General features: G+C 45.1%; 1 protein-coding gene and 1 long non-coding RNA gene across 4 annotated transcripts in view; one reads left to right on the forward strand and one right to left on the reverse strand.

The window, feature by feature from the left end:
* The window catches only part of Fam20a (FAM20A golgi associated secretory pathway pseudokinase), a 60628-nt gene extending 49602 nt beyond the window's left edge, over positions 1 to 11026 (reverse strand). Inside the window, exon 1 of the mRNA XM_006970463.4 lies at positions 9978 to 11026. Coding sequence (XP_006970525.1) covers positions 9978 to 10381 — 404 coding nt within the window. The 5' untranslated portion in view covers positions 10382 to 11026. The remainder of the gene's footprint in view (positions 1 to 9977) is intronic.
* On the forward strand, positions 5918 to 25282 carry LOC107401010 (uncharacterized). Of its 3 annotated transcripts, XR_013041939.1 has the most exons (4): positions 5918 to 6891; positions 7022 to 9595; positions 17881 to 18029; positions 22693 to 25282. It is a non-coding gene; the product is annotated as an uncharacterized LOC107401010 (long non-coding RNA). The 3 variants fall into 3 exon arrangements; XR_013041938.1 differs by lacking the exons at positions 5918 to 6891; positions 7022 to 9595 and adding an exon at positions 9607 to 9823 and having other exon boundaries at positions 17881 to 18047; XR_001577681.3 differs by lacking the exons at positions 5918 to 6891; positions 7022 to 9595 and adding an exon at positions 9607 to 9823.
* The last annotated feature ends 2159 nt before the right edge of the window (positions 25283 to 27441 follow it).

Raw genomic sequence — 27441 nt, forward strand, 5'->3', positions numbered from 1 at the left:
AGGCCAGTCTTACTGGCTCTGCAGACCAATACTTTGCTTGTTTGAGGCAATTTCTTTTTTATGCTATGTAGCCCCGGTTGTCTTTGAACTTGTGATCCTCCTGCCTCAGACTCTTGAGTGCAGAGGGTTACATTCGTGTGTATCATGCTCAGCTTCAGACCAATCCTTTCAGTGGGAAACTAATTACACAAATGACTCTGCATGTCCATGGCGTTAATGCCGACAATTATTACAGGTTGAATGCCCCTGTCTGAAATATCTGAAATCCAAAAGATTCCAGAATCTGAAACTTTTGAGCAGAGACTTCTGATGTCATATAGCAGGACATGGCCAAAACCAGGAGTTCTCAATATACTGTGTAAAATTGCCTTTAGGCTATGTGTACAGGACACACGTGTAACAAAAACAGCAATTTATATAGACATGTGTCCCACCCTCTGCATATCTCATTATATATATTACATATAATACACGCACACATACAATATATATAAAAATTCTCCCCTCAAAAATGTCTGAAATCCAAAATGTTTTTGGCCTCAAGCATTTTGCCTCAAGTCAGGCATTTTCAGCCCAATCACCGATGTCCAACTGAGAAATGGACAGACAATGAATGGTCTTTGAGAGTTCTGTTCTAAAACACAAGCTCTTCATAAACCTCTTAAGGAGAGACAAATTTTCATTATTGTTTCTAAATATTACATTGGTTTTTAAGAAGAAGTGGTGTGGTACATGGAATCACAGCATCTGTTAGTCTTGGATACTATTATTATTTTCAGATTTATTTTTAAATGTTTTTATGTGTATGAGTGTTTGCCTATATGGATTTATATGTACTTGGTGAGTGTCTGGTGCCCTGAGAGGTCAGAAGATAATGATGGATTCTCTGGAACCGGAGTTATAGATGGTTGTAAGCCCCTGTGTACAGGTGTTGGAAATTGACCCCTGGTCCTCTGGAAGAGCAGCCAGTGCTCTTAACTGCTGAGCCATCTCTCCAGCTCTGAGGACTAGGATTATAAGAAGAGAAACACAAAGAGCTAGTTTTGTACTTCTGACCTCAAAGTGGTGTGTGTGTGTGTGTGTGTGTGTGTGTGTGTGTGTGTGTGTGTGCGCGCGCGCGCGCATATGGTCTGGTGTAGAGGCTCTAGAAGAAGCAGGACTTTCAGTCTATCTGTATGAACAAGTAGGTTAAAAAGGGGGTGAGTGGAGAGGAGATATTTAGACTGTCTAGGAGGCAGGGAGGCTGAGGAGGCTCAAAGAAGAGAAGCAAGGGGCCCCTGGTTGCTGCTGGAATATAAGCCTCAGGAAAGGATGAACAAAGGTAAAGGGCAGAGAGCGAGCACTGGACAGGCAGGGCCAAGACAGGCAGGGGAGCTGTGGTGAGCAAGAGCAGTGGCCGTCAAAGGTTGCTTCTGCTGTGTGTGGCTAGCCCTCTCCTTCTCCCAGGTTTGGCTTCCTGAGCGTCTACTTTTGTCCCTAGTCCTGCTTGAGCTACCTTAAGTTGGATTTCTAATTCACTAAACCAATGCATCCTGATGAATGCAAGGAGCACTTTGCAAGTATAATGAACTATTTCCTAGGAGGCCGAACATATGCTCGGAATGCAAATTTTGCATAATTTAAGGGAAATGCGGATCCTACCTGAACTCAGTTGGATACAGTGACCCCAGTTAAAATCCCTCCGCAATGAAACTTTGGTTAATATAGGAAGCTGGATTTGATTATAGAATTGGGGTCACTCAGTCTGACTTCTTCTTTTCTGAGTGCTCAGGGGAACACAGGATGTAGAAATAAGGAGCATTACTGGTGATGCATAACTCTTATCAGAGTAATAAAGAGCATGAGTTGAGCTGTGAGAACAGATATGAACTTTCCCTACAGGGTCTGTGAGTTTTCTGCTATTAAAGAAAAATGGACCAGAAATACACATATATGCCCATCTCAACTGCTGAAACTGACCTTCTGGGACATGTGACTGAGCCAGGAGAGATGATCTGTCCCTTTGCATTGATTTTATTTTGGTTAGCACCATCAAACATGTTTGCCTATGGCCCAAATTCTGGCAAGTGAAACAGGTTTGCCATCTGAGAGCTGTTCTTAGCTTAGCAGATGAACAGCTCTGCTTTTCTTTGGTGTATGTCTAGGGCTCAGTGGTGGAGTGTGTGCTAGGCGAGGGCTCCAGCTTGGGTTTGACCTCCAGTATGGGAAAATAAATCCAGGCCACCGTGCTTTTTGTTTGTTTGTTTGTTTTTCGAGACAGGGTTTATCTGTGTAGTTTTGGTGCCTGTCCTGGAACTCCCTTTGTAGACCAGGCTGGCCTCGAACTCACAGAGATCCGCCTGGCTCTGCCTCCCGAGTGCTGGGATTAAAGGCGTGCGCCACCACTGCCAGGCTCCACCATGCTTTTTATGATCCAGTTTCTTAGTCACATGCTCCTGTGCCATCGTGTGTGTGTGTGTGTGTGTGTGTGTGTGTAAGAGAGAGACAGAGAGACAGAGACAAAGACAGAGAGAGACACACATGTGGTGATATTGTGTTCCCCAATATATTATGCACCCTAATAAACTCATCTGGGGTCAGAGAACAGAACAGTCACTAGAAATAGAGGCCAGTAAGTGGTGACACACACACACCTTTAATCCTAACATTCCGAAGGCAGAGATCCATCTGGATCAATGTGAGTTCAATGTCACACTGGAAATAGCCAGGCATGGTGACACACGACTTTAATCCCAGGAAGTAATGGCAGGAAGCAGAAAGATATAAGGCGTGAGGACCAAGAACTAGAGTCTTGTTAAGCTTTTAGGCTTTTGAGCAGCAGTTGAGCTGAGATCCATTTGGGTGAGGACTCAGAGGCTTCCAGTCTGAGGAAACAGGATCAGCTGAGCAATTGGCGAGGTGAAGTTAGCTGTGGCCTGTTCTGCTTCTCTGATCTTTCAGCGTTCACCCCAAAACCTGGCTCTGGGTTTGTTTTTATTAATAAGACCTTCTAAGATTCGTGCTACACACACCCATACAGAGAGAAAGAGAGACAGAGAGAGGAATGAGAATGTATATGAATGCAGAGGCCAGAGGTTGACATCAGGTCCCTTCCTCAGTTGCTCACCACCTTATTTTTTTGAGAGAGGGTCTCTCACTGAACCTGGAGCTCATCCAGACTGGCAGGCCAGCAAACCCCAGGGACCCCCCTGTATCTGCCTCCCCAGTGTTAAAATTACAGGTGTGCACCACTGAGCTCACACGTGTGCAGCAAGCACCTTTCCCACTTAGCATCTCCCGGGCCCCTCGGCCAGCGTTTCTCTGTTTTGCTGAGTTTATTACAGGCACCAGGCTTCTTAGGAACTGTCGTCCTTGACTGTGCTGTTTCCCGCGGCTCCACAACTTTATTATCCGGTTTATTATTAGTGACTCCAATAAAACAGCCCCTTTCTGGGACTTCACTTTGTCTCTTGCTGCTCCAGCCAAATTCTCCTGGCTGCCCCCAAGGCTTGGCCCCTAAAGCCAAGCTCCACGGGTGGAAAGTCTTGGACACTGGCCTCTCCCCAAAGCCCTCAAACTCAGTTGTGTCCTGATTTCCCACTTCAGCCATAGGACGCTGGTGTGCCAAGTGGCAGGGTACAAAGAGAGCTAAGTGTTTTTTCCATACTTTGGTTTTCATTAGGCACATACATGAGTCCCTGCCTATAATAACAGGTATAATTTATGCCCAGTAACTTCTGCCCCGCCGAAGCCGCAGCTGTTTAGAATGCTGTTCCCGGTGGGCTTTGAGCCATACGCAGGCATACTTCAGCAGAACCCGCAGCTTCTCATCAGCTTCCAGCTTAATGAATAATCACGAGAAAAGTATAGGTGGGCACCTGCCAAGGGGCAGGGCAGGGACCATTCTGGCAAAGTCAAGGCCTCTGTGTTTCCCATTTTTATTTCATGCAAGGCTTCTTGGCTGCTCTTCTTAAGAAAGCAGAAGATGCTAAAGAAATTCCTTCATCTTAGCAAATGACACCTTCTCAGCTTTCCCTCTTGCTTCCTTCTCAGGTCCGAACTTGATTTTCTTCAGGCTCCTACCGCAGGAAGTGAACCCAGATCCAAGTCTCACATTGCCCCATCAGGGTGTTTCTGCTTTAGACTTTCATAGGAGAGGAGTCAGGAAGTCACAGGTAGGGTGGCTTCACAGTCGGGATCTATTATAGTCAAGGCCTTTTCCACAGGAGACCATCAGCTACTGACAGTCCCCAATCCCGCTGTCGTTTCCTCACAATTATGCATTCCACAGACATTTACTAGTGATCAGCCCCATGGCAAACGATGAAACAGATGTGTGGGGGGATGGCACACAGCCGGGGCTTTCAATGCTGAGAGCAAGTGGCCATTCATCTTCACGCCTCACCCCAAGCTCCATGAAGTGATCGTCGAGCGCAGCAGATGATCATGCAAAGCTTGGTGGCATATGTGGAGAGAATGCACACAGCCACCGCAGAACCAGGGTGGGGACTGTCACCAGAAGAGGCTTTCCCCAAGAGTCCAGGTGATGGCCTCTGGACATCAAAGGACACCAGGCAGGGGTGTGGCTGGGGAGCTGCTAGTTACAGACGTGGTTCTGGAGCCATCCCCTCTGAGTCCAAAGCCTGGCGTGGTTTGCTTTCTTCCTGACTTTGGGCAGCTTGTGTGACCATCTCATCCCGTTTCCTCCATACAGCAGACTACAGAGTAGCAGTGTGCTCCCTTTCTATTACCGTACCACGGATCATCACAAAGCCAACAGGTCAAACACCTCCCCTCCCTACATTGTCTCCCAGTTCTGGAGGTTCAAGGCCCGGCTCTGAGTGGATCTGTGACCTGTGTGGGGTCACACAGGGCTGAAGTTAAGGTCCTGACTGAGATGGATTCTTGTTTAGAGGCACTGGGGAGTGTGGCACAATCTCTGTTTCCAGGCTCATTCCTGTTGACAGCAGAATTCATTTCCTGGGGGTGGAGGACCTAATTCTCTATTTTCTTGCTGTTCATCAGCAGGTGTCAACCTAGATTCTGAAAGGTCATTTATATCCCCCGTGAAACAGTCTCCTTTCTCTTGAAGTCAGCAGCAATAGTCAAACTTTCTGGTTCCCCCCTTACCCATAAACTCAAGGGATCTTGATTTAGGGATATGTGATCAGATCAGCCACACCAGACAGTTTCCCTATTCTGGGACATCTTGCAAAATATATTTACAGCAGACACACAATGAAATGGAAATCACGGGCAGCCATCTTGGACTTGTGCTGACCACATGTCTCTACTTCTACAGAACCTGTGAGGCAGGGCCAAGTGAAGAGTGTAGGTGAAGGAACTGGCATGGAACAAGCATGCTTCAGGTAGGAGGATTTACACATGAAAGATCAGTCACTTGAGTTTCCAGGGTAGATGGGAAGATGGTTGAGAAGAAAGAAGATGGCTAGGGACTGGAAATGACGACAGGGCCGGGGGCTCATGACTGGGGAGGGGTCTTCGTTGTGATCTGTTTGGAAACAGGATGTGTCACCTTCCTTGGATAACCGGCATTGGTACTTCCCTGATTTAGTTCTTGGTTGAGGTGAAGGCAGTGAGAGCCAGTGTGCAATGAGAGGGAGCCTGAACTGGCCTTCTGGACTCACTCACTCAGAAACCATCTGCCTGTGGCTGCTGAGCAGCTTGAGGTCTCCGAAACCACCAAGATAATAGCTTTCCCCGAATCAGCCCAGCCAGGCTCTAATTAAGAAGGATGGCAATGAATCCCCACTCCAGTTGCTCACCACATGTAGGCCGTGGCTGGAGAGCATTCCCCAATCCTGGGAGGCCATTTCTCTCTTAGCCTGGCATTGCTGAAAGAATGCTCAGATAAAGACCAAGGTCCTGTTGACTCTGGGAGGAAGGTAAATGCCACTGTCTGTGACTGTGCGCCTGGACTTCGGTACACCCCGAAGGCTGAACTGCTCGTGAGATATGGATATTACAAATGGTCTGGAGTGGTCACGAGGTAAGCCAGAAAGATACAAAGGCACCAAGGCGTGGAAAGAAAGAATGGAGAGATGCTGTTGCTCATTGCACACGGCCGTGGGAGGAGGGAGCTAATCTTTTGAGAATTCTTGGCTAGACCGTTCTTATTTCCAGCAGCACTCTTTTTCTCCTCTCCTGGCCTTTTCTCCCTATTTTCCTCTGTCAGCCCTGATTCTGCATCTTCTCAGAGCTTCCCCCAGAAAAACTTCAGCCAACTTATTCTTCTTGAACAACTGTCATTTTTGAAAAGCTGCCCAGTCTCTTCGCTGCGACTTCTAAAGAGAGACTTTGGACCAGGGTTCCTTTCCGTGACAACAAGGAGGTTGGAGAGGGGAATGGCAGAAGCTCGGGATGGGGGATGACGCGCGCGCGCACACACACACACACACACACACGCACACACACGCTTCTGAGGGATGCTGAGTCTGTGATTGCTGGCCAGTATCACGTTCCTGACATCAGAGGAAGACACATAGGAAGAAAAATGGAGGGATTGGGGATTTAGGTCAGTGGTAGAGCGCTTGCCTAGCAAGCGCGAGGCCCTGGGTTCGGTCCTCAGCTCTGTTAAAAAAAGAAAAAAAGAAAAAGAAAAAAAGAAAAGCGGAGAGCAGAGGACTCACACTTGCATTACAGCTGCTGAAGTTCCCACACAAGGGAAGCAGGACCCTATTTGACCTTGACCACCAAGACCAGAGGATTACAGAAGAACTGACCAAAGATATGTGGGCGAAAGGCCAGGCCAAGCTTTCCAGTTTTGACATGTCTGTGTCTACAGACCAACATCCTCTGGCTGGGTAAGCTGTGGACCATAGAAGAAACTCCAAGATCAGCCATTAAGAATGCCAGGATAGCCCCAAATGTGAACTGTTACCTCAGACCCAGGTAAGCCTTGCCGCCACCATTGCCGATTAAGGACTAACAACAAAAGCGGGATAGTTCTGCGTTGTTAGTTATGGCCTGAAATAGTGAACTTGACACTCCTGCTCCCTGTCCTGTCTTTTTGATATTCCAGACAGGTGCCAGAGGTGTCCTCAAGGCTGATGGAGCCTGGCATTGGCTTGCTCGCTGTGATCAGCCGCTGACAACCTGACAGGATCACTTTCCCTGATTACATTTTAAACTTGGACTGAACCACACTCAGTTGCTTTTCGAATGAGAGAGAGGCAGGCGGCAAGACAAGGAAGACCTGTCATAGAAGGAGGTTTGCCCAGTCTTCAGGATCACAGGACACACAGCGTCGCTTCCACATTTCAACCTAACTAAAACACTGCATCCAATAAATTGTCATCGGGTGAGAATGGAAACATTCGAGATAGTGCACAAACTCCATCTGGTACCGTGTGAAATCGAAGAGGAATGTTCAGGGGTGAGGAGTGGAAGAAGCCATGATGTACCCCCTACTGGAAACTAGCTCCAGTTAGTTGTCAAAAGGCATTTTCTGACCGAATACCATCATTTCTTAGTGTAGTAGTAAAAAAAAAAAAAAAAGGAATCACTGAGGCTATAACATTCTCTTCTAGGCAAGTGATGAAGAATGCTGACTTGGCTATTTTATTGCCTCCACCTTTCCTACTGTGGTAGGTAGTTTGCTGATAGGTTTAGTTTTGGATAGCAATTAATGTTACATAATTACTGGCAGGGAAGCACCACTTATGTATCAGTAGCTTTTAAATGCTAGCAGGGTCATGGCTACAAACTAGGACTTGTCTGTGCAAGACACAAACAATTGGCCAGGTCATTCATTATTTCTCCTTCGGTTGCCCATTCTAAATGCCAGCTTGAGGGAGCTGGATGCTTCCTTGGTCTTGTACCAAGGTTCTCAGGGTTCATTAACACATCCACAGATCCTCATAGTCATCAGGATACAAACTTCAGTAAGGGTTAGTGTTATTACAGTAGAACTTTCGATATGATTACAATCCAATGAGTCTTTTAGGTTCCATGCATTTGGGGAGAGGGTCTAATGTACCCCAGACTGGTCTCAACCTCAATAAGTAGAGGAGATTGGCCTTGAATTTCTGCTTCTCCTAAGGATCAGGATTACAGATGTGCACCAGTACACCCGATTTGTGGGGTTCTGAGAATCGAACTCAGGGCTTCATGAATGCTAGGCAAGCACTCTACCAACTGAGCTATATAACCCAGGGGTTTCCGTTTTTAACACTGGTGTTAACTCGAACACACTTGCTTATTAATACCATCCTGTTGATGTTTACAGCACTCTTCAGGTGGAGGGGATGTGTTTTCTGCCTCTAAGGTCAAAGTTCACCACTATTAGGTGCAGTTGAATTTTTCACATTATCCACAGACCTTGCCTGGCAAACTGCTACTTTTAGTGATCCTCTGAAGACAGACAGCAAGGTCAGCAGCCCCCATTGATCCCTTGTTACATGACCAACATCTCTGGGCAGTAAATTGTGTGTTGACACATATCATTGTTAAAAAGCAAGCTTAAAAACCAATTACTCAGCTTGGCAAGGAAGATTTTTGCTCTTCTCCCAAAATATTTCCATGGAATTTCCTTCAGGACCTAAGTAACATAGGGAAATTGAAGGTGATAGAAACAAGACTAGGCAAACATGCATCTGCATTTACAATAGCAAGCAACTTTGCCCACAGCCTGTAATTCTTAAATCTTCATTTGATGTGTGGATAATTTTTCTAAGGGCAGAATTTCTTAGTTCACTGATTCATGATGCTCCCACATTATTGATGAAATTAAGGTAATATTGAAAGTGACAGCACTGTGAGGCAATCTTAAACTGCCTTTTTATTACACGCAATTAGCAGTAGAATTGAGAACCACTTTCTAATATAAAATCGCCAGCCATAGAGGTTGCAAATGAAATTCACTGTAGTGATTTCAGCTGATAAGTCTCAACTTCTTTCCCTTCATTTGCTGAAGTTCTCTCCCGCCCCCTCCAGTTTTAGCCCTACAGAATAATGAGAAAACAGTTAAATTGGGCTAGCAGCGGGTTTCAACTGAGATTTACTGCGTTCTCATCTTCCCGAGGGACCATAAAACCACCCCTGACATCTCATTCTGAAATCTCTTGTGTTAACAGATGGGTGTGGCATGAAAAGGGAACTCTGGATTCAAGTGACAGACAAGTTCTATACTTTGAAAAAGAGTCCTTAAGAAGGCTTTCTGCCATCAGCTGGGGACCTCCCCAGCAATCGTTACCACGCCATCTCCAACACACTCCTGCAAAACACTCTTAAATTTACCTTAAATATTTTAATATTTCCCTCTAAATTTTACTTTCAGTTTATAAAATTCCTAGAACACACAGTTTCCCTGTCTCTGTCTCTCTCTCTTCCCCCAGAAGCCTCAGCCCAAATCAACACGATAATAAAAGATAATAAACTGCCCTTCAATTCAGAACACTGCCCCCAAACCGACAAGCCACGTTTAATGAGCAACAGGGATTGACCATGTCAGAGAGCTGAGAGTTTAACTCTCGCTCCAGCTGACCTCTTTGGCCTCCAACCCCGGGCAGAGGGAGAAAGACAGGGGAAAAACTAGGTCTTTGGGGATTTGGCATAGCTTTGTGCAAAGTGCTCAAGGTTTGACCAAAGAGCAAAGGTGAGTGCTGAACTCGAACCTCATTCTGGAAAGCAAAGGCCTAACACAGCTGTCTACATCTGGACCATGAGAAGGGCTTGAGAAGGCACTGGGACCAGGAAAGCAACTGGATAGAGAACCGGAGAACTCAAGGGGAGTGGCTGGGAGCATTTCTTTGCTCTTGCAAAGAAATTATTTCTCACACTGAGATCTTACTCCAGGGCTGATGTCTGAAGTCTGCAACAGCTGGTGAGGGTCCAGATGGGGAAAGAAGCCCAATGCCAGGCTGTGAGGGCAGGGTGAAGCCCCCGCAGCCCAGAGAGGGAGTGGATGTGGGTAGCCAGCGCCTGGAGAGTCCAGGCTAGGGAGCTGGGCGCCCAGGGTCCCCTGGCACGGTCCTCACCTGTTCCAGCGGGCCACCTTCCTCCGGTAATACCGCAGCGCCTCCTGGCTGGCCAAGAGCCAGTCTTCGGGCCCCAGAAGAGGCGGCTCCTCCAGGACTTGGTAGAGCGAGTGGGCGAACAGGGCCTGCAGCTTGGAGCGCGGACCAGGGTGGCCGCGGCTGGGATGCTCAGCCCCCGGCCGGGCTTGGGAAAAGTTGTGCGCGGCGGTGCCAGGGTCCCGGGAGGCTGCGGCCAAGTGCAGAGACTCGGAGGGGGCGCGGCCGGAGCACGGGCAGCCCTCAGGGCTCTCGCGGGGCCGTAGCTGGCGCTGCACTTGCGGCCAGAGGTGGAAGTAGAGGTCGGCGGAGAAGAGCGCGCCCAGGAGCAGCAGGGCCAGCAGGCGGTCCCTGCGCAGCCCGGGCATGGCCCAAGCGGAGACCCGGGAAACACTTAGGGTGCAGACGGAAGAAGCTCCAGGAGTCCCGAAGGGGCTGGAATGTTCTCTGCGGGGGGGATTAGCTCCTTCTGGAAAGGTGTCGCCCCTAAACTTGGGGGACCGCGTGCAGGAAGCTCACAATGTTGACAGCGCCGCCTTTTCTCGCCCAGTAGAGACGCGGGGTTGGGGTTCCCTGGATACCCGTTTCTCGAGCCTTCTTTGCCCCGTGTTCCCCCCGCCCCGGGCCCGCGCAGGTGGAGGTCCCCGAGGCACGGGTGCAGGCTCTGGTGGCCGGTGGCCGGGTAGGGGTGATCACTAGGAGTGCAAGGGAGCTCTCTCCCCTAGGAGGAGGCTGGAGGCTACGTAGCCCCGGGTGTCTCTCCCAAGGATGCTGTCGCTCTGCAGCGGCTCCTCCTGCAGGCGACAGGGACTCCCCTGGTCCGGGTTGGCAGGAGGGGAGGGAATGGAGAGTTGACGAAGCAGGGACGCCCCGGGGCGAGCTTGTCTCTGCGCCTGGACTCCTAGAGGCAGAGGTAACGCCTGGCCTCCCCCCTGCCTGGCCTGGCCTGGCGCCGGCACCTCCGCCCACTCTCAGCTGGCACCTGCCTCTGGCGTAGCTTGCCAGCCAAACTCCCAATCCCTCTGCCGCCGGCTCTGCCGCTCCACCTTGTCATCAACCCTCTTCTCCTCCCCCCTTCCCTCCTCTTTGCTCCAGGCCTCCTACTTTCCCTGCTGGGGCTCTTCATAGATATTCTGGTGGACTCAAGTGAGGTGGGCTGGAGCCTTTTATTTCCATTTTTAGTTTTTAGGGTGAAAAAAAAAAAAAAGACAATGCAAACCCTTAAAAGCCTTTCTCCTGTAAGCTTTGCCAGATGTGTGTATGGGGGTTTGGATCTCATCTCTCAGCATGCTCCCTGCAGGGCATAAACATAAACAATCACGTGCCCAGAGCAAAGCAGGCACTTGCTCTGGACACATCCACTTTGTGCACAAAGAACTTGCCCTTTAAAACTAAGGCTTTTTTTTTTTTTTTTTTTTTTTTTTTAATACCTAGAACCTGGGTGATTTCCTGTTTGGATGGAGTTTGACTCCAAATCTGCCAGTACTTTGAAAAGAGGAAATGGTAGGGAGGGAGGGGCCCCAGATGACCCCACTCCGAACTCTTGCTTGAATGTAGCTTGGTGTGAAAGTAGTCCACCCGAATGAATCACTGGAGGGCCCGCTTACTTAGGTTTTCTCCAGATACCCTGTGAGGTCATTTACACTTCTCCACCCGTGGTCCTTCCTTCTGAGGAGCCCGGTGGGGGTAGGGAGGTGGGGCCGCCCTGAAATCCTGGCTCTCTCTGTTTTAGAATCTGGGAGTACAGTAAAATGCGAGTCTGCCTGGGGAGGTAGCCCCACCCTGGAGAATGTTCAAGAAAAGGCATCCTTTCTGCCAGCTGTTGCCTGTCTGGGCAGCAAAGCGCCTATGTATGCTAATTTTATTGGTTAAGGATCTCCAGTCTCTTGCTGGAGTCTCCATCCTGAGACGCGCTATGGAGCTTGTGGATTCATTCACAATGGCGTTTTCCCTGCCATTAGTCAGATATTTTTGTGGCCTCTGCTGTCTTCTTACCTTCAGGTGTGTGTGTGTGTGTGTGTGTGTGTGTGTGTGTGTGTGTGTGTGTGTGTGTGTGTATGTGTATACGCGCGTGTGTTCGCGCGTGTGTGGAGGCCAGAGGTCGACCTTGATTGTCGTTCTTCAGGAGCTGTCCACACTGATGTTTTTAAGATAAGTTCTTCCACTGGGACCGATGCTCATGAATTAGACTAGATTGGCTGGTCAGGGAACCCTAGAGATCATCCAGTCTCTGCCTCCCCAGAGCTGGGATTGTAAACCTATGCCACCCCACTAGCTTGGGTTTTTATGTGGATATTGGAGACTGTACACAGGGCCTTATGTTTGCATGGCAAGAAGTCCACTAATTGAGTTATTGCCTCAGCATCCTGTAAATGAAAGTTTTCCCCATGAGGTCATTCTGAGGCCTAAAATGAGTTCAAGTATATAGACTGCTTAGAATATTCCCTAACCCATGCTAGATAACTAGGAAATGTGTCAGCTGTAATGACTACTTCTTGTTTCTTGTAATGCACTAGGTTAGGTTGGAGACTATTTATGATTTGAGGAAAAAAAAAAACTCAGAAAAATTTGGAAACACAAAACACCAGGAAAGAACTAGATTTCTTAAGGCCGAGCCCAAGTCAGAAACCTCAAGACACATCGTTCCCAGCCTATTCACATGGATGTGACCCGTAAGCCTCAGAGAGGCCTGTGGGACGTTGACATTTTTATGTAGAGTTAAATTTTAGCAGGTGGTCCGTTTCTGAGAAAATCTGCAACTTTTGTTGTGTCTAATTAGGCATCATGGCCAGTAGATTAAAAAGCCAGGTAGTGAATGACGGTGCAGTATCTTCGATAATAAGCTGGTTGCATGTTTTCAGACTGGCAAAGACACCATAAGCCTTATGACTTTGATTCTCCCCAGCCAATGGGGTCACACTTCCTCAGCAGACATTTTCATCTGGCCCCAGTATAGGAAGTGCTATTTCTGACTTGCTTGAAGATTATCTAAAATAAAGGTCAAGGGCAATACTGTGCGTAGAGGTCAGAGAGGAAGTGAGAGTGAAGCTAGGACAGTAGTCTGCATGTAGGACTGGTCATCTAGCTGCTATTTTCAAGGTATTCCCCAAATCTCTTTCTTTTTCAAATGGGAGTTCTCCTCCTCTGCTTCTTCATGTCTGAGCTCCCAGGTTTCCTGACCAGCCTCAGCTACATAGTCTCAATTAGTGCTGAAGCTGTTCTAAATGGTTTTCCAGGACTTGCCGTTCTCTTCAGCTTCCCACCAGAAACCCATCTCCCCCATTCCATCTCTGCTGCTCTTGGATGCATCCAGAGCTTCATAAATTTGTCGATTTGTAGACAAGCAAGTCTTGCTTCTTGGCTTTCAGTAAGGCTCCATTTCAGTGCTCACCCATGCTCACCAGAACAGAATTCTAGCATGTAGATACAACCAGGGTATGACGTACCTTAGCTTCCTCATGCCCTGAGATCAGGCCATCCATTGTGACACAGCTCTTCATGTCCTGGCTTCTAACTTCCTTTCCAGTCTCGTTTCTAAATAACTCCCCTCTCTAGTCTTCACAACATAACGGTCTTTGCAGTTCTTCAAGTGCTTTGCGTTCCTAGAGATACTCTTCAACAAATGATCTTTCTTTCTCCCTTCTCAACTTGAAGAACATCCATGTATCCATTTTCTGCTGAAGCTTTGGCCATGTGTCCCTTGTCCCCTGATGCGTTCCCTTGTGACCATTTAACTCAGTGCTATCAGCTTTTAAGTGCCACGCCCTCCCCCCAGCTCTTCGTATAGTTCTGTGCTTTCACATTGCCCATGTTGTATTTCATTGTTTATGTGTGTTTGGAGTTGAAATGTGCCCCCTTCTCAGATTGGTATGCTGAAAACTTAACGTCCAATATCTCACAGTGTGACCATATTTGGAAACCAGGTCATTGCAGGGATAGTTGAGTCAACCTGGAGTAGAGTGCATCCTTAAGGGGAAGTGTGGGTGGGGAAGATGTGCAAATCTGGACAGAATTAGGTAAAGATGAACATAGAAATTGGGACAGTGCAACTACAAGACAAAGCGTCATGAAAATTGCCAGCAAACCCCCCAAACTAGGCAAGAGGCATCGAGCAGAAACCTCAGAAGAGACCAACTCTGCCCATGCCTTGAACATGGACTTCTAGCCCCTAGAACTGTGAGCTAATACATTTCTGTTGTTTGAGCGAGCCGCTTTGCCATGCCTTGTTATAGCCGCTCCTGCAGGCTAATGCGGTGTGCATGTCCATTCCCCTCACGGAGCACCACCCTGGGCACAAAGGAAGCAGAGGACTTATTAACAGACACAGATCTCTAGGTAAACAGACTTCCATTTGAGGGAATGCATGCTGAATGAGGAACAGGCATCCTGGAAATCTCTGCCATTATGGCATTTCACACAGGGCCGAGAGCACCATAGGGGATTAACCATTGGTGATGATAAAATGACATCATTTTGAACCCTGTAGGAGACCCAGAAGAAATATTGACACAGTTACTTCCTGCCTTCAAGCATCTCTTATGATCATTAGAGAGACAGATCCATCTGTACCTACAGGCCAACTAAGAAAAAGAGAGAGGAGCCGGGCGGTGGTGGCGCACGCCTTTAATCCCAGCACTCGGGAGGCAGAGCCAGGCGGATCTCTGTGAGTTCGAGGCCAGCCTGGGCTACCAAGTGAGCTCCAGGAAAGGCGCAAAGCTACACAGAGAAACCCTGTCTCGAAAAACCAAAAAAAAAAAAAAAAAAAAAAGAAAAAAAGAAAAAGAGAGAGGCCATGCACAAAGCAGATTAGGGAATCTGTACCACTACATGCCTCATCTGGAGCAAACGCAAGGCGCACCTGTGTTCCCCTTCGGTTTTGTGAAATAGTGTGTCCTCTCTCCTTCCAGGAATTAAATCATGAAGAGAACAGAGGCAGTATTTAAATACAGAAGCTCTTCATCTGTGAAGTTTGTACTCTTTTTTTCCCTCTCTTTACCACACACACGGTTCACACATTGCTTAAAACATTATTTCTTATTTGTATGGATGGTTTTCTATGCTAAGCCAGAACTTCATGACATGTGGGTTTTTTTGTCGTCCCCCCCCCCACCATCTTTCTGGTCTTCACAGGATATCATATACAGTAAGGCCTATGGATGAAAACTAATACACCTTTTTAAAGAATATAGTGTGTGTGTGTGTGTGTGTGTGTGTGTGTGTGTGTGTGTGTGTATGTGTGTGTGATTGTGTAGTCACATGTGGAATGGGTAGGGGGTGATATGGGTTTTTATTTATTGGAGGTCTGAAGAGATCACTGAGCAGTTAAGAGAAATAGTTGCTCTTGTAGAGGATCTGGGTTTGATTTCCAGCACCCATATCAGGTGGCCTATAACTGCCTGTAACTTCAGTTCCAGGAGATCTGACTCCCTCTTCAGGTGTCTGTGGGCATGGCCTGTATACATACACACAGGCAAAACACTTGATATAAAATAAATAGATCTTTAAAATAATTTGTAGCTATAAAATTCAGCCCCAGATTTCAAGCAGTTATGTTGAAATAGAGGCCTATTATCTTAATCTTAACGGCTCTATCTAAGAAGTGGGTGAGAGCCTTTAGGGAGACAAGCATCCATGTCCCCGTGATTTTATTACACAGCAGGCATATGTGAGGGCAGTGCTGCTGCCTACCTGCCAGGCTTCTCGGCCGTCAGTGAGAGGAGGGAGGCATTTGAAATGATCTTGCATGGTAAAACCAGAATGGAGTGAGACTGAGTTAGTATGTACCAGATCCAGACAGTCTAGAATTCCCTTCTCCTTTTCTTGTGTGTGTTGGGGTGTGAACCTAGGTCCTCACACATGCTAAGCAAGCACTCTAACACTGAGTATATTTCTAGCTTCCCTTTATTTTTTTATTATCAGACAAGTGCCCTGTAAGTTGTAGGCTGGACCTGAACTCACTCTGTAGTCTGGTAGTCCTTGTTATCCTCTTACCCTAGTCTGTGTAGTAGCTGGACCACCTGGCCTCCCTTTTATTTTGAGTTTGAAACTCCAGATAGAATTTTCTACACATAACTGAGACACAGAGCCTCAAAATAGACAGAAGGTTTCTCTTCAGTGCATGATACGTGTCGGAAATACCTGGTGTGTTTATAAAAATGAGAATTCCAGGCTGTGCCCTGGATTTGGATGGATTAGGATGTTTGGAAGTGGGTTGGGGCTGGGGAGTCACCTCAGTGGACAAAGCGCTTGTGACTCAAGCCTGAGGAGCTGCACTTGGATCCCCAGAACCAGCAGGAAACTGCACACATGGGAGATAGGAAACGGAGACCAGAGGGGATCCAGAAGCTTGCACTCCAGCTAGACTGGGGTCTGTATCGGGAGCGATGAGGAACCCTGTCTCAAGGTGCACACTGAGGACCAATACCTGAGGTTGCCCTCTGAACTCTACATGCATGCCATGGACCATGCATGTCTGCACTCACTCAAACATGCAGGCATGCACAAACACACACGCACACACAGACCGACAGGGACAGACAGACAGACAGACAGACAGACAGACACACACACACACACACACACACACACACACACACACACAGAGAGAGAGAGAGAGAGAGAGAGAGAGAGAGAGAGAGAGAGAGAGAGAGAGAGAGAGAGAGAGAGGAGATATACACACATGCACAAGAATGTTTGGAAAGGGGCAAGCGGTGGTGGCGGCGCTCGCCTTTAATCCTTGCACTCGGGAGGCAGAGACAGGTGGATCTCTGTGAGTTCAAGGCCAGCCTGGTCTACAGAGCAAGATCCAGAACAGGCACCAAAACTACAGGGAGAATCTCTGTCTTGAAAAAAAAAAGAATAAAAAGAATGTTTGGAAAAGGGGATGAGCTGGGGATGGGAATGTGTATTTTCAATAAGCCTATTTTAATTTTAAAATATTTATTTATCTTATGTGTATGGGTGTTTTGCCTGCATGTATGTCTGTGCACCACATGTGTGCCTGGTGCTCTCAGAGTCCAGAAGGCATTGGATCCTTTGGGATTTGAGTTATAGAAGATGACTGTGAGCTACCATGTGGGTGCTGAGAATCAAGCCTGAGTCCTCTGGAGGAACAGCCAGTGCTCTGTAACTACTGAGCCCCCCAGCCCCCAGCCCCCAAGCCTAGCCTATTTTTAGAGGCTTGTAAGAATCAGACAAACAATAAAGTCTGGGAATCACTGGCTGGGAAGACAGTGCTAATGGTGGCAGAGACAGAGATTTGATCCCAGGTGTCCAGCGAGGCTGTACTGTCCAGTGCTGCTCATTGCCATTGTGATTAGGACATCCTAAGGAGCTAAAGAAAGTGTGTTTGCTCAGCACAAGCCATTACTACTGCTTGGGAACACAAATGTCAAAACAGCTTTAGCCTGCTGCTCTCTACAAATGGTGGGTATGTAGTATGATTTTGCTATTAAAAAGTCATGGCACTAATCAATACAGCTTCTTTAGGGAACTGCACTGTCTTTTCTGGGCCTCATTTTCTACATTGAAAACTATGGAACACCGAAGCTCATGATCTCAAAAGCCCCTTCAGTTCTCAAAAGAGATAATTTTACATTTTTACTAATAAGCAAGTAAGAGTCTGTTTTTGCATAAATTTATTCCCAAATCAAGCCCAATAATTGAAATAACAAGTCAGGCCATTATATAGAGGGGCAGAGTACAGGCTTGGGAGCGAGGGAGTTAGCCCACGGTCCGGGCTCAGCCATTAACGATCATGATGGCACGGGTTAGAGTTATTTAATGCCTCTGGGCTTTGCTTCACATGCAAATGAGTATTTTGAGCTAGACAATTTCAAAGTTCCCTTCCAGCATTAATTTCTTTCAGGAATGAAGATGAAATAAGGACATTCTCAGAAGAAAAAAAATAGAGTGAAGAGAGTTTAGCCCTTGTAAATGTTAAAGGGGATTTTCAGAAGACAAATACTTCCAGAAGGAAGCCCAGAACATCAAGGATGAAGGAAGAACAGAGAAACGGTAAATATCTAAGTAAAGGTAATAGATTATTTTTTTTCTTAAGCTCTTAAAAACATGTGGTGTGATGGTTGGCTTTAATTGTCAGCTTGATACAACCCAGAACCATCTGGAGGATAGTCTTAATGAGGGATTGTCTATACTGGGTTGGATTGTGAGCATGTCTGTGGGGGATTGCTTGAATTAAGTAAATTAATTAAAATAAATCTAAAAGCAAGGCCAGGTATCGTGGTGCCTGCTTGTAATTTAGTACCCTGGAAAGAGACAGGAAGATCTTTGAAATTCACTGGCCAGTGACTCCAGGCCAACAAGAGATCCTGTCTCAAAGGAGGTAGAAGGTGTATATCCTTGGGAATGATACTGGAGGCTGTCCTCTGACTTCCACATGTACACTCATATACATGCGTGCCCACCTGTATACATGTGCCCTCAAACACACACACACACATACACACGCACGCATGCACGCACGCATGCACGTACACACACACACACAAAACAAACCCTAGCATTGAATGTTTAAAAGAATCTCTCTATGCAGAACAGCACATACCTACAATCCCAGCACTCTGAAGGTAAAAGCAGGCAGACACCCTGGAATCTACAATGAGAACACATGTGATAGAATATGACTTAGTAAGATGAAGGACATCACATTGAGACACACAGTAGCAGGACAGATCTGAATGGCATTGTGCTGAGTGAGAGATTCCAGTCTCAAAACGTTTGTATGCTGTTTGGCTACAGTTACATGATGTCCAAGAAATGGACAACAACAACAGCAACTAAGAACTATGGCATTGCCATTGTTAGATTGTATCATTGGTTGCCAGGTAATGGGGTGACAAAAGTTGGACTATAAACTAGTAGTGTTAGGTAACTGAGTGATAGAACTGTTCTACATCTTAATGACCATAGGAATTCACATGTTTAAAAATAACAGGCACACACATTAAAAAAATGAAGTCAACATTATTGGTTATTTACCCAGTTAGTGTTGTCAACTTGACAGAGCCTGGAATCATGTGAAAAGTGTCTCAACTGAGTAATTGTCTTTGTAAGATTGGTCTGTGGGCATGCATGTGAGGGATTGTCTTCATGGTTAACTGATGTAGGAAGGCCCAGTTCACTGTGGGTGGCACCATTCCCTGGGCAGGTGCCCTTGGGCTGTGTAAGCAAATGAAGGGTGAGCTCTGATCTTTCATCCTCTTAAACATGAACCAGACAGTAAGTCAACAGGCACTACTTCTGCAGGGTTCTTGTCCCCAGGCTCCTGCCTTGAATTTCCACTCTGACTTTTCCTCAGTGATGTGCTGTGACCTGGAAGTATAAACCGAATAAGTCTTTTCATCCTTAAGTTGCTTTTGGTCAAAATATTTTCATCACAATAACAGAATAAAACCGGTACCATTATATTAATCAAATAGCTACAAGTTAAAAACCAAATGGAATTTTAAAAAAAGGCTGTATGTGTTTCATTCAAAAATTTTTTTTCATGTTGTATGGCTTATAGTAGCAAAGAATTTAAATAAAAAGTAAATATTCATCTATAGGAGCATAAGTTAATAAGCTGTGACATGGCCACACAGTGGGAAACAGCAGCTAGGGTGGAGGAATATAACTACATATTTTTGATATTGATGCATCCTCAGGTTGTATAAAGATGGAACGATTCACAATGTGTGCAGGAGTGGTGTAACTGTTGAAATACGTTTTGAAATTGGAAAAGTAATTCTTGATATTAAGAAATAAATACATATGTAGTAAAATAATAAAAAACATGGATGAGAATGATGACTTCTGTCTTAGTTTGGGTGAATTTAACAAATGTATCACTGGCTGGGTGGCTTAAACAGTGGCAAATTCTTGCAAGTCCAAGACGAAGGTGTTGGCAGGTCCGGTGTCAAGTGAGGACTGTTCCTGATCTTCAGATGGACATCTCATTGTAGCAGCACATGATAGAGGGGGTTAGCTCTGACCTCTTATCCTCCTATAATTCACTAATCACATTCATCAGTGCTCCATCTCCACGCCTCCATGATGTCCCAAATACCTCATCTTCCATTGCCCTCTTTGGGGGTTTTGACCTTGACTTATGAATTGGAATGGAATACATTCAGTTCATAGCAAGGGCCAAATTCAGCATGCATTGCCCTGTGTGACTGAAGTGAGAGACAGGGATTGTCAGGAGTTCTGAAGTGCTGACATCTGACAGAGTTGAATGGCTATTCATGGCTATTGCTCATATCGTTCTCTACATTTGTCAGTATATTTATCATATTTCATTAAGAAGCTTGACTTTGGATGGGGAGGTAGCTGTGTTGGGAGAGTGCTTGCCTAGCATGCACAGGTCCCTGGGTTAAATCCCCAGAGCCATATAAAGCTGGCCATGGTGGCACAGGCATGTAACCCTAGCATTCCTAAGGAGGAGGCACAAGGATCAGAAGTTTAAGGTTATCTTTGGCTATGTAGCAAGTTTGAGGCCAACTTGGGCTACCTGAGACCATGACTCAAAAAAATTCAAAAAGCTTGATGTGATTTATTCCATGACATTATATCCTGGGCTATTTTAGTTTTTTTTAAAACTTTAAATTAATTTTCTTTTTTACATAGGGTTTCACTCTGTAACCCTGGCTGGTCTTGGTCTTGAACTCACTATGTAGACTAGGCTGGTTTCAGACTCACAGAGATCTGCTGCCTCTGCCTCCTGAGTGCTGGGATTAAAGGCATGCACCATCATACATAGCTAAATTAATTTTTAATGGGCACATAAAGCCACAAAGTGTGCATTTTATGGGATGCCATGTGATTTTTGGATGCATATAAACATTGTGTAACATTTAAATCAGGTCAAACACCTCTACCTTCTCAAATATTTACCCTATTTTAGTTTATTAAATGGATATCTTCAACAGTGTTGGGTTTTAACGGTAAGGTGAAACAAGGTTAATAAAAGTCAAACATTTACTCCATTTCCTGAGAAGATGTACAACAGAGGGAAAAGCCTGCAAGCAGGAACACTTTTGACCTAAAGCAATTGTCTGAGAAGAAATCCACAGACCCTTGCATAGTAGACTACTTCCAGACCTGGTGATTCTGAGCTGCACCCATGCACTTGTTAGGCGAGCTTCAGGTGCCTGGGTGATCCACATTGTGTCTCACTGTCCTACTTAAACAGCACATTCAACCCACGAAACAGGAATGGATATTCTGGCTCAAAGTTCAGTCCAGAGCGCCAACACGGCTAAAACAAACAGACAGCACTCCAAAGAACTTTGACAATTAACATAGGCTTTCACAAAATAACTCCTGAGGGGGTGGAGAAGTGAGAATTATGTTACTGAGGTATGCCACACACCTTTATAAAAGTTTTCATTACAGCCGGGCGATGGTGGCGCATGCCTTTAATCCCAGCACTCGGGAGGCAGAGCCAGGCGGATCTCTGTGAGTTCGAGGCCAGCCTGGGCTACCAAGTGAGTTTCAGGAAAGGCGCAAAGCTACACAGAGAAACCCTGTCTCGAAAAACCAAAAAAAAAAAAAAAAAAAAAAGCTTTCATTACATTAATTAATTAATTTGCCATAGTGCTTGTGCGTGTGTAGGGGTTGGGGGAGGGCATCTTATGGGATGTTAGTTAGTTCTATCACTGTATGAGTCCAGAGCTTTGAACTCAGGTTGTCAGGCTTGACAGCAAGTGCTGTATCCACTGAGCCATGACGCCAGCCCTGCAGCATGTTTCTAAACAGCCTTAAGTCTGTCTCTTTGCAAAGGCTTCATGGTCTCTTTTCCCCTCCCTTCCTCCCGTGATCCCGTATATTCCCCCCCAGGCTGCTTCCTCCTGTGATCCTGTATATCCCCCACCATGCTGCTTCCTCCTGTGATCCCGTATATTCCTCCCCCCAAGGCTGCTTCCTCCTGTGATCCCATATATTTCCCCCCCAGGCTGCTTCCTCCTGTGATCCTGTATATTCCCCCACCATGATGCTTCCTCCCCCCAGTCCTGTCCCAGTGACATGGAGGGTGATCCTCTCTGCCCCCACCCCCCTTGCCATTTTCATTTCCATTCCCCACACAGTCAGCTCAACAGTTTTCTATTGGCTGTGTAATTAAAGGGTTCTTTTTTTCCCCAGAAGAAAAACTTCATACATGTAGAATGTGATGGTGTACCATTTAGAATAGTAAACTGTGAAGTTGGCTATATTAAGTTAATTGGATTCTGTCAAATCATGATTCAGAAGATTACTAAGAGTAACTGGGATGAAAGAGATGACATCATCTTAACTCTCATACTTCATTTGTTTATCTTTGATTTTTGAGACAGGGTCTCACTAGGTAATTCACATTATAGACCAGGATGCCCTTAAATTCACAGAAACCCATCTACTTCTGCCTCCCAAGTGCCAGGATTAAAGGCATGCACTACTCCTGGCCAACTTTCATAGTTTAAAATATATTTAAGAAACCAATGATCATCTCACCTCTTTCAATGGTGGTTTTATTTTCAATTTGGAAGCAAAGACGGAAAGTTAAAAGATTATTTGTCAGTTTAGGAAGAGACAGATGACTGTAGCCCTAGTCTGTGCTGAATTATCTACGTCTCTTCCTCTCTGGGTTAGACTGAGCCCTCATTTTCAAATGTACCCAATGGCTCCCTCTATCTCTCCCCAGACATATGGTGATCACACCATGAATGAAAATCTGGACTTGGACTTCACCTCAATAAGATGTTTCATTGAGACATGCTGCTAAAACAAAACAAAACAGCAACAAACCAAACGAACCACCCAACTAACCAACCAACCAAAACAAAACCCTGCGACCTTCATCTGAGAAAACTCTAGCAGATACACAGGCTGAGCTCCCACTGCCCTTTGGGGTTCTAGAGGGATGAGACATAGAGCCCCATTGGAGCTTGAGATGTTTCTTTCTGGATGCGCCATTTCTAAAGACAATTCGTCAGTCCTCCCAAGAAAGGTGGCTTATCCTCCTTTGTGTTGCCATTCCGAAATAACAGAGGCTGAGTATGTCATAAAAGGGGAAGGGGACGGTGCTTATTTTAGTTCAAGGCTCTGTCTAATGTCAGTGAACTCATCTAATCAGCTACTGGTAGGACACCAGAAGAAAAGAGAAGTGGTCACGTGGTAAGCGCGGATGAAGAGGGGAAGCTAAGGATGCTGAACTTACATTGGACAATTGGCTCTTCCCATGACTAATCCTGTACTGTGAGTCCTAATCCAGGCTGGAAAGAACTAACCCAGTCTCTCAAGGAGAATATTGATCCATTCATGATGTAGGATCTCCATGGCCCCAGAAGGTCTTCGGGGTCCCGCCTCCTCAGTCTAACACTAGGAAGTTGTCTCAAAGTGAATTAGGGTGATGATGGCACCCAGCAGCAGCTCCGATGACAGCGACAGGGAGCAGTCAGAGCAGCAAGAGTAGCTCATTGTCATGACATGTTTATTTTTTATTCTACAAATAACACCTGAATATTTTCTCTTTGTAGAATATTTGAGTGACATATACTATTTTATAATAACAATTGGGTCTCCCTTCCTTCCCTCTCTGTCTCTTGAATTGTTGCGGAATAATCTTTTTGTACACCGTGAAGACGTGTCACTCTGATTGGTTTAATAAAAAGCTGAACAGTCAATAGCTAGGCAGGCTTTTGGGGACACAGAAGACGCTGGGAAGAAAAAGGATGGAGATGCTAGGAGATGCAGAGCAGGCAGGATTGGGCACTATGGAGATGAGGTAGTAAAGCCACGAGGCAGAAAATAAATTAATAGAAATGTGTTAATTTAAGTTATAAGAGCTAGTTAGAAATAAGCCTAAGCTATTGGCCAAGATTTCATAATTAATAAGTTTCCAGGTCATTATTGGGGAGCCGATGGTCCCAATCAAAAAGGCTGACTACATTATTTCACACTTTCTTTCCTAGAAGTAATTATTTCAATGTGCCATATATTCAGCTTTCCCCATTTCTAATGAATCAGAGAAATTAGATAAAAGCAATGCATAAAGGATCATTTTCCCCTTACATTTTCATTATAAAAAAGAATGAAATTGGTTAGGATTGGGGAGAATGAAGTTAATGATATTTGATAATATCCAGTTAGGACTTGGAAAGCTCACCAAGTATTTCAAAGGGAAATTTTAGGAGATATAATTGTTATCTAATAAGAATGATGAGGGGATGCAGAAAGAGCAGGTAGGGAGAGGGGCTAGGGAGATTTTCTCACAGTCAGCCCAAGACTGAAATGTAGACAGTGGACTTACCATTGAGCACTAAACTCTGGATGAGAAAGACACTTTCCAGAAAGCAGATCATGTCAATCCATAGATGGAATGAAAAGACAGAGCTTGATGCTTTGACCTAAACTCTGCACAGACATACGTGAAGGCAAAACACCCATACACACAAATAAAAATAAACCTTCTTTAAAAAAAAGAAAAGAAAAAAACCAAGACCTGATTAAGGAAAATAGTGGTTTACATACAAGGTATATGTATACTTATTGTTTGTCAAAATTGTGTACTTATCTATTTATTTTTAAATAGTTATTTTATTTTCTGTGTATGTATGTGCCTCAGTGTGTGTCTGTACACCACCACATACATGCGTTGGATCCCCTGGAACTAGAGTTACAGATGGCTGTGAGCTGCCATGTGGGTTCTGGGAATCAAACCTGAGTCTTCTGCAAGAGCAGTTAGTGTTCTTAATTACTTAATCACTCCAGCTTCACAGTTGATTTTACTAGATGGAAATGTGTTAATATGAAACAATTATATTATGACCCATTAAGGCATGTTTCTATGTCTATGTCTGCGTAAAGTTTGATGCTTTACTGGCTCATACGTACATGACCTTGGCTTCCTAGGGCTGCCGCAATATCTTTCTCTAGAGCTGCCACAACAACAGAAATTACTTGTCCTGCATCCCTGGACACCAGGAGTTGACCCAAGCCATGCTTCCTCTGAAGGCTTGAGAGGCGAGTCTGCCCTTGCCTCTTCCAGTTTTCGAAGGCTCCAGACATTCTTTGGCTTGTGGCAAAATCACAGCCACGTCAGCTTCTGTCTTCGTGTGCCCTTATCCTCCACCTACTGTCCCCCACCCACTTATAAGAATCTTTGTCATTGAGTTTAGGACTTGACAGATAATCCAGAATTATGTCATTTTGAGATCTTTAGCAGGATGATTTTTGCTTTTACACAAGTCTTTTGTTCCCAAATAAAGTTATAACTACTTGTTCCAAGTGGACTTGCCTTTTGAATGGTATGGTTAGGGGTGGGTAGCATTTAACCTACTGGTTATGTAGTAAATGTATAACAACATTTCAGGGGGTTCTTTTTCTTTTTTCTCAAGGCAGGTTTGTGCAGCCCTGGCTGTCCTGGAACTCACTCTGTAGACCAGGCTGGCTTCAAACTCAGAGATCTGCCTGCCTCTGATGCCTGGGTGCTTAATCCCAGCACTCAGAGGTTTCTTTAGGTGGTAGGATTTGTGAACAATCAGTTTTATTTTTTTCTGGTTTTGGGCTATCAGTATTTTTATGACTTTTATCCAAAGATCTCTGTGCTACCTTTGGAGGTTAAAAAAGAAAAAAAAAAAAACGCAACAAGAGTCAGTATTTGACACACAAACATGGAAAACCATACAGGGCAAATGACGCTGTGGTTCACACGACTGAAGTAATCGTATTGTTTTGAGAGGGAGGCAGTAGAGGGAAGTTAAGAAGTGCAGGGAGAAGGGTGAAGTCACATAGAAACTGAATCCATTTATGCGCTACAATGAATACAGGGCACCCCAACAAGAGAGCTGACACAGGAAGCTGGCAGCCACAAGCTTAGCCTTGTGGGTATCTTTGAATCGTAGCACACTCTGATGCTCTGCATACTTGCCGTATACAGCAGACGATCAGTTTGGTTTCTCCCTACATCACTTTTGCTTAATGTGGAATTCTCTCTTTAGCCATGATTCATTGATAAATTCTTAGAAGATTGGTCATACTATTAAAAATAGGAAGATCCATGATGTCAAGAGATCTAAGGCTGGAAGGCATTTAAAAGGTTGTCATCTTGTTTTTAGAGATGTAATTTTCTAAAAGGGAAGAGAGGAATATGTAATCATTTTCCAAGTTAGGGAATAATTACTTTAAAAAGTTTCTCTTAAAGTTATAGCTGTTTGATTTCCGTTTTTTGACCATGGATCTTTTTATTATTGTTGTTATTATCCTAAAGCTTGAACCTATAGTCTAAAATATGACTAACCATACCAACTGTTGGACTCAAGACATTAGATGCTATTTGGAAGAAGATAATTAAAAACCTATATGATTAGAAATAATCATCTAATAAATCAGGGGAGCATGCATTACGATTTTTTACAAACATTGGTTTCAGATCGATGTTTATATATGATGGTGTCGACACGTTAAAATGTTAATGAAATAAGTTTAAGATATATGAAGTGTAAGAGCAAGCCATGGGTTTGAAACCAGAACAGAAGTTAACAAATCTTTTTTTCTTAAGGGCTGAAATGTAAACATGTGGGGCTTTGTAAGCCAGATGGTTTCTATTGCAGTGACTCATGTCTGCATGGCAGTACTAAAGCGGCCATAGCGAGGATGTAAACTAATGGAGATGGCTGTCTTCCAATAAAACTTTATTTATAAAAGTAGAAAGGAGGCCAGAGTGAGTCTGCAGATGCTGGGTGCTGACCCCTGAGAGAGAACATCAAGGAGCGGAAACAGTATGCCAATGACAGTGGCTTTCTGGAACTGAGAAAGCTGATTCTTATCTGTTTTGTGGTTTCCTCATAAGGAGGCAGTGCTAACAGATTTTCAGGTATCCATGATTTTCTCGGGAGATTAATTTGAGCTCAGCGATGATTGACATAAAAGGAGGAAATAAAATGAGCCTCTTTGTGAAATAAATGGCTGGGTTCTCAGAAGGAGAATCATTTCAATGAATTCTAGCGACAATACTTCTGGCCATTGTGTTCCTGGAGTGTGTTTAATACAGACATGTAAGTTGAGCTTCGTAGACAAAGCTTTCAGGAAGATGGAGTTACACGTTGAATGACTTCAGTTCACACTACAGTAGCTGTATAATAATCAGTGATGATGCACATGGGGTTTGCATGACGGTCTCTGTACTTTCTGTGTTAGCAATTCATCTTTACTCATTTTTTTCTATGTAGTATACAATTGCACAATAAATTCAGGGGGGAAAGTGAGATGACAGAAACCAAGGTGATTTCAGAGGGACTGGGAAAGTATGTGACTTTATTGGGGTTAACTGAGTTCAAACAATAACAAAGAGCAGTGGGTGCTAAGCATTTCGATAGGAAAATGAGTTGCATTGGGCAGGAATACCTGTTTTGGTAGATTTTTTTTTTTTTTTTTTTTTTTTGGTTTTTTC

Source organism: Peromyscus maniculatus, chromosome 8, assembly GCF_049852395.1.
Source record: "Peromyscus maniculatus bairdii isolate BWxNUB_F1_BW_parent chromosome 8, HU_Pman_BW_mat_3.1, whole genome shotgun sequence".
Taxonomy (NCBI): domain Eukaryota; kingdom Metazoa; phylum Chordata; class Mammalia; order Rodentia; family Cricetidae; genus Peromyscus; species Peromyscus maniculatus.